Consider the following 10,483-nt stretch of genomic DNA (forward strand, 5'->3'; position numbering starts at 1 on the left):
ACACACACACAGAGCCTGCAACTGAGTTCATGCTGCTTCGTAGCCTCTCAGACCAAGTAAGAAAGGCCCCAATTGATCAAATTGGTTTTTACCTTATTGCTTTTTGATTATTGGTATTCTCTCACATAGTCAATATACAGTTATTTAGATCTATCATACACCAAACAATACACTGTATGTTGAGAATACAAAAATAAATCTGTAATGAGTTTAGAAAGTTGGAAAAGTACAGTGAAACCCAAAGAAAAAGTAGCCTTCATTACATTGTCTATAGATAGCACCGTTAAACTTTGGGCATGATCCTTTCAAATGTAATTAAACTATAAATAATTTTCTTTTCTTTCTTTTTTTTTTTTTTTTTAGGTTTTGCCATAGGGAACATGCACTTGCTAGAAAGAGACAGAGAGAGAGCAAAAGTGAGAAATCACCCCTCAGGGGGGATGGCCACGTCACAATCCTTCTTCCTCCATTCTCTTCCTGGGATTTTGGGCACGCATGCACAAGTGCCCCACATGATTTTCAAACCTCCAGGTCCAGGACGCAAAGCATGGAGTCAGCCATGTGGGAGTCCAGTGCCTTACCTGCTTGCCATCTGTAAATAATTGGTGCTGCCCTCATTTATAAATAAATTTTTTAAAGAATTATTTAACTGTATTTATTTATTCTTTTGTTTGTTTGTTTGTTTATTTTGGAGAGGTTTCTGCTATAGGGCATGTGCACTCCCCAGAAAGACAGAGAGAGACAGAGAGACAGAAAGCAAGAAATCACCCCCCAGGGGAGGATGGCCACGCCGCAATCCCTCATCCTCCATTCTCCTCTCGGGATCTTGGGCACGCACGCGCACGTACCCGGTGTGAGTTTTAAGCCACCGGGTCCGGGACACGAATCGCTGTCGAATACATGGGAGTCCAAGTGACATAGCCATTATACAAACTGCTGGTCCCATTTATTTGTTTATTTAATCTGACCCAAGAGCGTCAGAGTAAGAGACAGAGAGAGAGGGAAAGTGAGAAAGCAAGCCTCTGGATCTGGGACTCGAATCACAGTCAGCCATGTGGGAGTCAAGTGCTCTTAACCACCACACCATTGGCCCACCCCAATTTTTAATAGAAGTGTACTCATGCTGTATGCATTTTCTTATAACTAGACTTTTTTCCACTTCCTAGTATACCATGTGGTTCTTCCCTTAGTAATAAATATACTATATGATAGAATTTTAAAATAATTATTATATTCTGTCACCTATATATGCCAGAATTTACTTAAACAATGCCCTATTAAGAATTTCAAACAATTTCTGGTTTTAGTATTTATTTTTAAATATTACAAAGAGCATCTGCATAGCTAAGTCTTTTGGCTTTTTAGCTTTGTCTCTTGAGATAAATTCTGAGAAAATCATAAAGACTTGATGCCTCCAAATGATATATCTTGAATGTGACAGAAATGTGTACATAAAAACATATATAGAAACACAAGGGGGGAGGCCAGCAGAAGGTGTAATGGTAACATGGCTGAACTCCCATGTAGTCGACCACAGTTCGAGTCCTGGACTCGGTGGCTTAAAACACACTGGGAATGTGCATGCCTGCCCAAAACCCTGAGAGGAGAATGGAGGAGAAGGGATTGCAGCGTGACCATCCTCCCTGAGGGGTGATTTCTCACTTTCTGTCTCTCTATCTCTCTCTGTCTTTCTGGTGAGCACACACACCCTATAGCAAAAACCTCTCTCTCAAAAAAAAAAATTACCCTTTCATGTCTTTTACTTATTTTTCTGTTAGACAGTTTGTGTTTTTCCTTTTTCCCCCAAGCATTGTTTTGTTTTTGTTTTTGTTTTTGTTTTTGTTTTTGTTTTTGTTTTTGTTTTTCCCATAGGGCACGTTAGCTTGTCAGAGAGAGACAGTGAGAAGGAAAGTAAGAAATCACCGCCCGCCTCATCCCAAGTGGGGCTGGCCGGATCATAAACCCTTCTCCTCCATTCTCCTCCTGGGACTTTGGGCACATGTGCACACACACCCAGTATGATTTCCAAACCGCCAGGTCCAGGACTCAAACTGTGATCAGCCATGTGTGAATCCAGCACCTTCACCACCATGCCAGCTGCTGACCCAGTTGGTGTTTTTCTTACTGCTTTGCAGGAGTTCTTCGTTTTATGTGGAGATTATCCTTTGTCTTTTATGTACATTGTAGATATCTTCTCCTGGTTTGGATTGTTCTTTTCATTTCGTCTTTTGCTGTTGGATGTTATTAACTAGATAAATACATCAGCCTTTCCTGTAATGATTTGCTCTTTTGGTATAATGGTTATAAAGTCATTTTCTACATTCTGTGTATAAATGAAGTTTTGTTTTTTTCACGTTTAGATCTTTGATCTACCTAACAGGTATTGTTTGTGCATGGTGTGAAATAAGGATCTAATTTTATTTTTTTTCCATATTGGTAGCCATATGCTTGTTTACAAGGAGTCTGTTATTAGAAAAAATAAATGTATTTTTAGTAAAATAGGTTTCCCTAAAGGAAACGAAACTTAGTGTTATAAGAACTCATGTCATAAAAAGAGATACTTAGGCCAGTGGTGGCATGGTGGTTAAGGCTGCTATATCCCCCATGGTGGAATGCACAGTTTGGGTCCCAGACCCAGTGGCTGGAGGTGCATGTGCTTGCATGTCCAAAATCCCAAGGGGAGAATGTAGGAGAAGAGATAGCGGGATGGCCATTCCCCCTTGGGAATCCTTTTTCACTTTTTTCTTTCTCTTTCTCTCCTGAGGGTGCATGCCCTATAGCTAATACATTTTTTTTTTTAAAGGCCAGCAGGTGGCATTGTAGTTAGTTAAGAGGCTGGACTCCCACATGGCCAACCGTGGTCTGTGTCTTAGACCCTGCAGCATGAAACTCACATTGAGTCCATGTGTGTGTGCCCCAAACCCCAGGAGGACAATGAAGGGATTGTGGTGTGGTCTTCCCTCCTAGGGGGTGACTTCTCACTTTCCCTCTCACTATTTCTCCCTATCTCTCTGGCTAGTGCACACACCCTATGAGAAAACTCTTTTTTAAAAAAGGCTCACAATTAAGATGAAAGAGGGGCATGGTGGTTCAGAAGCTGGATTGCAACATGGCCCAGAACTGGAGTCTTGAAAATGACACCAGATGCATGTGCCTGTGTGCCCCGAATCCCAAGACGAGCTCAGAGAAGAAGAGATTGTGGGTGGCAATCCCCCCAAGGGGTGCTTTCTCATTTTCCCTCTCTCTGTCCGACTGTCTCTCTCCTTCCTCCTCCTGCAGTGAGTAAACATGCCCAATGGTAAAATCCTAAAAGCGAAAGTATAGAAAGGAATTATTTATTCACTAACTACATTTGGCCAGTTGAGGAAAACAATTCATTTAGCTATAGGAATCACATAATGCATCAGAATAAATTCCAGAGGGAGGTAAATATAAAAGAAGGATTCATTTTAAAAACCAGAAAACTATATTAATATTATTTATGACTTTTGATTGAGTAGAAAATAAAAACAAAAAAAAAATTTTAATACCCAAAAATAATTGTAAAAAGAAATGTGTAGGATCTGTACAAAGAAAAGCCAAATACAATACTGGGGACATGAAAGGAGATTTCATGGAGAAACATAACCTGTTTTTAGAAAGGAGGTATAAGGTGGGACCAGCAGTTAGTGTAATGGCTACGTCGCTGGACTCCCATGTAGTCGACCGTGGTTTGAGTCTCGGACCCTGTGGCTTAAACTCACGCCGGGCACATGTGCGTGCATGCCCAAGATCCCCAGAGGAGAATGGAGGAGAAGGGATTGCAGAGTGGCCATCCTCCCTGGGGGTGATTTCTTGCTTTCTGTCTCTGTCTGTCTGGTGAGTGCATGCACCCTATAGCAAAAACCTCTCAAAAAAATAAAAAGGAAGTATAATATGTTATAATAAAAATTATTATATATTTACTACTATCTCAATAAAAATACAATGATTTTTTATTAGCTAAGCTAACTTTAAAATTTATATTATAAAATAAATGTAAAGAGTGACCAAAAGCATTCTAACCTAAGATAAGTAACAGGGGAAGACTTTTTTTTCCCCTTTTCTTTTTTTCGTTTTTCTTTTGTGGAGAGATTTTTCGCTAGGTATAGGGCACATGCACTTTCCAGAAAGACAGAGAAAGACAGAAAGAGAGAAGTCACCCCCCAGGGGGGATGGCCATGCTGCAGTCCCTTCTCCATTCTTCTGTCAACATCTTGGGCACTCACGCACACGTGCCCAGTGTGAGTTTAAGCCTCTGAATCCGGGACTCAAACCACGATCGACTATATGGGAGTCCAGCGACATAGCCATTATGCTAACTGCTGGTCCCACAAGGGAAGACATAAGTCTACTTTATATTTAAACACAGTACAGTGTTTGTAATTGTCCAGGTGGTTCTTGGCAAATATTTGGAGGATGGGAGCTGCTTGAGGAAAGAGGCTTCATTGTAAAACCTCTCTGAAGATGCCTGAGAGGCGCCCTCCGAGTTCCTAGTGGTCACTCTTAGAATTGAAACTGAATTTTCTTTTTCATTTTTTTCAGTTTCTTCCCTGAGCAAGAGGAGCAGAGAGAGAGAGAGAGAGAGCCCAGCAGGATCTGGACACTGCAGTCCACCCCCAGCTGTAGCCAGCCCTTGTTCATTTGTTTGAGTGTGCCCAGATGATTCAGGGAGGTCTCTAGAGATGAACCAAGGACCTTCCGATGTTGGTCAGCTCCATAGAATATCGCATTTTACTGCTGTGTGACCTTCTGAGTACCCTGCAACCAAATTTAAAACAAATTTTTTTTTCCAGTTCCATTTCAGTATACTTGATTTTTAAAAAAGCTTCTGTAGTATAAATGTAAGATATTCAATTGCTGTTTTGATGTAGTATATATACATTGTGCAATAATTCCCACAGTAACTCATTGACATATTCACCTCATGCAGCTGGATCCCTCATGACCGACTGTGAAGGTCGAGTCCCGGACCCAGCTCCTTGAAAAACACACCAGGTGCATGTGCATGGGTATGCATGGAGGAGAGGAGATTGCAGTGTGGCCATTCCCCCTGGGGAGGCTGCTTTCTTGCTCTCTTTCTCTCTCTCTCTCTCTCTCTCTCTTTCTCTCCAGGGAGTGCACACATTCTACAGTAATTTTTTTAATTATTAACTATAAAAAAAGAGAATATATTCACCTCATATAGTTATGCAATGAGAACACTTCAACTCAACTCTGTTGCGGCCAATAGGTGGCATAGTGCATAAGGGGCTGGGCTCCCACATGGTCAACTGCATTTTGAGTCTTGAATCTTGTGGCTTGAAACTCACACCAGGTTTGCGTGCCCAAAATCCCAAGAGGAGAATGGAGGAGAAGGGATTGTGGCATGGCCATCCCCCCGGCAGTGATTTCTTACTTTCTCTCTCATTTTCTCTCTCTGTCTCTCCAGCAAGCAATGCACCCTACGAAAAAGCCTTAAAACCAAACAAACTAATCTGTCTTAGCCATTTTCAAGTAGAAAAGGCAACATTATTAACTGTAGCCATCATATTGTACATTAGGTCTCTAGAACTTACTCATCCCACGTAACTGGACCTTTGTACGCTTTGACCACTATCTCCCCGTTTTCCCCACCATCCAGTCCTTAGCGACTACCACTGTACTCTCTGCTCTTAGGAGTTCAGCTTTTTTGGATTCCACATGTAAGGGAAAACATGTGGAATTTGTATTTTATGTTTGACTTATTTCCCATAGCATAATGTCCTCCAGGTTTGTTTTAAAAAGGGGAGGGGGGACAGCAGATGGTGTGGTAGTTAAGGTGGCTGGACTCCCACATGGCTGACCATGGTTCGAGTCCCAGACCTGGCAGCTTGCTTTCTCACTTTCCTTCTCTCTCTCATCTCTCTCTGGTCAACTTCAGAAAAGTATAAAATCAAATGACAATGAATAAAATTCAATTTAAAAAAAATTCTTGAAAAAAATATAAGAAAAGTAGGACCTGGGGGTATGAATAGACATTTCTCAAAAGAAGGTATACAGGTGGCCAACAGGTGCATGAAAAAGTGCTTAAGATCGCTAATCGTCAGAGAAATGCCAGTCAAAGCCACAGGGAGACATCATCTCACATCTCTTAGAAAGATAAAAGATAAAAGAAACCACAATGGTGAGGATATGGAGAAAAAGGCAACCGTTGTACACTGTTGGTGGGAATGTAAATTGGTACAGCCATTATGAAAAACAGTGTGGAGTTTCCTCCAAAAAATAAAAACCAGAGCTACTATAGAACACAATTCCGCTTCTGTGTGTATATCCAAAGCAAATGAAATCAGTGTCTTCAAGAGCTATCTGCACCGACACGTTCACCGCAGCTGTTAACCTGAAAGGGAAGTCTGACACACAGTGATGACGTGAACGATGTTTATTTGGGCCACGGTCTAGGACACATTGCCCGGATGACACAGACGTAGTTGCCCAGGAACCGTGCACCAATGTGGCTGCTGAGAGAGCTAGTTTATGTAACAAAGAGATGGGCAAGAAGAAGGGAAGTTAGAAAGTTTGCTGAGAATTCACATAGGTCCATTTAAAATCACATGGGCGACTGACTGGTTATCCATTATTCTTCCTAGCACAGATTCTGGGAACATCCTGAAGAAGGGTAGGGGTTCACTTTGTAAATCTGTACTGTATTTGGCATCGGTTTGTAAACTAAGATATGCCTTTAGGACAGTAATCCAAGTGGATGTGGATCTGACAAAGGCCTCAAGCTATGCCTCTCTTGGGAGTTTATTGATTTGTTTTTAGTTTTTTGCCATAGGGTGTGTGTGCTCACCAGAGAGACCAAAAGAGAGACAGTGAGAGGAAGGTGAGAAATCACCTCCCAGGTGGGATGGCCACACTGCGACCCTTCTGCTCTGTCCTCCTCCTGGGATTTTGGGCAGGCACACACATGTGCCCGACATGATTTTCAAATCGCCAGGTCCTGGACTTGAATTGCAGTCCACCATGTGGAAGTCTTAACCCCATGCCACCTGCTGGCTCCGTCTTGCAATTTAATTCAGTGGATGTTCCGAACTGCTTTTCTTTCTTGTGGCATTATCCATAAAAGCCTCACAACAGCCTACACTTCACAAAAGCTTCACAACAACCTAAGAGCCCATTGGCAGATGAGTGGATGAAGAAAATGTAGTGTGTGTGTGTGTGTGTGTGTGTGTGTGTGTAACCAAATACGATTTGGTCATTAAAAAATAAATGAAGCTGAAGAACATTATGCTAGGTAAGATAAGCCAGGTTTTTATCTTTACCCATGACTTTCCTTTTTTTTTTTTTTATTTGCTATAGAGCTTATGTGCTCACCAGAGAGAGACAGAAAGAGAGAGAAGGAAAGTGAGAACGCAACCGCCATGGAGGATAGTCACACCACGATTCCTTGACCATTTTTCCTTTTGGGATTTTGAGGAGCCCCTACGTGTGTGCCCACTATGTTTCTCTAGCTGCAGTATCCAGTATTCAAACCATGACGTTGGCCACATAGGCTCCCACCTGATTGTCATTCATTTTATTTTCTCTCTTTTAGGACATGTGCCGACCGGTCTCAAGTGTCATCCTGACCAGGAGCACCTCATTTATCCTCTGGGTTGCACACTCCTCATTCAGGCACTGAACACTCACGAGCAGAATTTCCTACACGGCCACAATAACAACGTCTCCTGTCTGGCCATCTCCAAGAGCGGAGATTACATTGCCTCTGGACAAGTCACATTCATGGGGTTCAAGGTACACGAAGCGAAGATAACACATGGTGACCCTATGCAGAGGGGCTCGCTAGAACTGCCCACTTTAGGTTGCTGGCTCTGTGCGGCCCTGTGCTTTATCCCTCTACCTCTTGACTTCGCTTGTCATTCATTTTCATTCCATCGGGCTGAGAGTGAAGGAATCCGATGTTCTCATACCAGTTGTTGCAGTTTGCAAATGATACCGCTCAGGAACAAAAGTCCCCGCTTCAATCCTGTTTTCATTTTGTTGCTTTTGATACGACATGTTTATAAAACGTGATCTAATCTCTAGAAGCGTGACATTATTGATTATTTTTCATCAAGAGGCGTATCTATCGCCCAGATTCTTTAAAGCCCATCTATGATCTGACAGTGTATTCTTGCCCCCAGGCAGATATCATTTTGTGGGATTATAAGAAAAGGGAGCTGATTGCTCGGCTGTCACTTCACAAGGGCAAAATCGAAGCTCTGGCCTTTTCACCAAATGATTTGTACTTGGTATCGCTAGGAGGCCCAGATGATGGAAGGTAATGAACTAAACATGTTTACTTATTTTCTGCCAGCTATGCTTCCAGAAGGGTCAAGTACCCTGTCCCCTCTAATGTTCTCTTCTGGACTGTATATTTGAGTGTGTGTTGTGTAAAAAGCCATGAGAAAAACAGCAGAAAATACTGTTTCTTGAGTCAGCCCCTGGCCTGGTGGTTACATGAGCTGGGTCCCACACAGACGACAATGTCCATGGAGTCCCAGACCTGGTGACTTGAAATACACAGGAGGTGCATGCACATGTGTGACCAAAATCCCAAAAGGAGGGAGAAATACAGGAGAAGGGATTGTGGTAAGACCAACCCCCCCTGGGGGGTTGCTTTCTCACTTTCCCCCTCTGTCTGTCTCTCCATTCCTTGGAGAGTATGTGTGCCCTGTCTAGGGGGAAAAAAAAAAAAAGGTTCTCTGCCCTGGATGCACATGGAAGTCATCTGGGCAGCTTTAGGAAGTTACAGAAACCTGGCTCCACCTTCAGAGTCTGATTCCATCAGCCGAAAAAATTGCACAGATTCTTCTGTGCAACTAAATCCAAGACACGTTGCTGGGAAAGAAAATCATCCTCCTCATTATCATCATCATCGTCACTATTAAAAATGATGGCTAGGGGCCAGCAGATGGCATAATGGTTACATAGCTGGACTCCCACGTGGCCGACTGTGGTTCGAGTCCTGGGCCCAGTAGCTTGAAACTCAAGTCAGGTGCTTGTGTGTGCATGCCCAAGATCCCAGGAGGAGTATGGAGGAGAAAAGATGGCTGCATGGCCATCTCCCAGGGGGTGATTTCTCACTTTCACTCTCACTGTCTCTGTCTGTCTCTATGGTGAGCGCACACATCCTAAGGCAAAAAGCCTTAAAAACACACACGCACACACAAAACCAGTGGCTACGTGTTCTTGAGCTTTTACTGTGGGACGGCTTGTACTGAAGATTTGATTCATTATCTCATTGAATCAGTGAGATACAGCTCCGTTACTGCAAGCTCTTGGTGCCAAATGTCAGATGAGGAGCTAAAAAAGCCATGAGGTAGAAAATGACAGAACTGGGAGACACACCTGGTAGTGTGACTCCAGATGTGTGTGTGTGTGTGTGTGTGTGTGTGTGTGTAAGTTTATTTATTTCTTCCATGAGAGAGAGACAGAAAGTCACAGCAATAGGCTCTTTCACAACCCCACCCCCCCGCCAGCCACAGCCAGCCTGGATCATGGGCGTGCGCACATGTGCCAGCATACAGAGGGAGGAGGCTCCAAAGCAAACCCAGGACCTTCCTTTTTAAATTTAATTTGCTAGCGAGCGTGTGCACTCACCAGAGACAGACAAAGAGAGACAGAAAGGGAGAACGCACCCCCTGGGGGTAGGGTGTAATCCCTTCTCCTCCATTCTCTTCTCAGGATCTTGGGCACATGTGCACATGAGCCCAATGTGGTTTTCAAGCCACTAGCTCTGGGATTTGCACCACACAATCGTCTCTATGGGATCCTGTCACCTTCACCACTACGCCACTGACTGGCCCAGCCCAGTACCTTACTATGGGGTTTCAGTTGCATCACCGTTGTGCACTGTGTGGTCCAGAGAGGTGACATGTAATCTTGCCCTGTCAGGATATGATCTTTGCTCTGGAGTGACTTCACAGTCAGGTTTGATGGGTAGAGAACACTGAGAAATAAAATTCGAGGTGGGAGAGTGCATTCGAAAGCATTGTATTAGATGGGACCGCCAGTGGTGTGGTGATTAAGGTGGCTGGAGCCCCCATGGCCTAGTGAGGAGTTCGAGTTCTGGACCCAGTGACTTGAAAAACATGTCATGCACATATGTACATGTACCCAAAATCCTGATAGGAGGGGGAAGATGGAGGATAAGGGATTGCGGCATGACCACACCCTATCGGGAATGCTTCCTCCCTCTCTATCTATCTCCGTCTTTCTTTAGAGAGTGCACATGCCTTCTGGCAATAAAATATATTTTTGGGGGAGGGCCAGCAGGTGGCGTGGTGGTTGAGGGTGCTGAACTCCTACATGCCTGACCACAGTTCGAATCCCAGACCTGGTGGCTTGCTTTCTGACTTTCCTTCGCTCTCTCTCCTGCTCTTTCTCTTTCTGTCTCTCTCTGATCAAATTAAAATAAAGAAAGTTAAATAAATAATAATTCTTTAAAATAAAAAAAAAATAT

General features: G+C 43.3%; 1 protein-coding gene across 1 annotated transcript in view; it reads left to right on the top strand.

Moving 5' to 3' along the window:
• Positions 1-10,483, top strand: part of CFAP52 (cilia and flagella associated protein 52) — a 92,478-nt gene that overhangs the window by 1,608 nt on the left and 80,387 nt on the right. The window contains 2 exon segments of the mRNA XM_006156404.3: positions 7,574-7,773; positions 8,163-8,299. Of these exon segments, the coding sequence (XP_006156466.1) occupies positions 7,574-7,773; positions 8,163-8,299 (337 nt within the window).

Source organism: Tupaia chinensis, unplaced genomic scaffold (genome assembly GCF_000334495.1).
Source record: "Tupaia chinensis unplaced genomic scaffold, TupChi_1.0 Scaffold000493_1, whole genome shotgun sequence".
In the NCBI taxonomy this organism is placed as follows: Eukaryota; Metazoa; Chordata; class Mammalia; order Scandentia; family Tupaiidae; genus Tupaia; species Tupaia belangeri.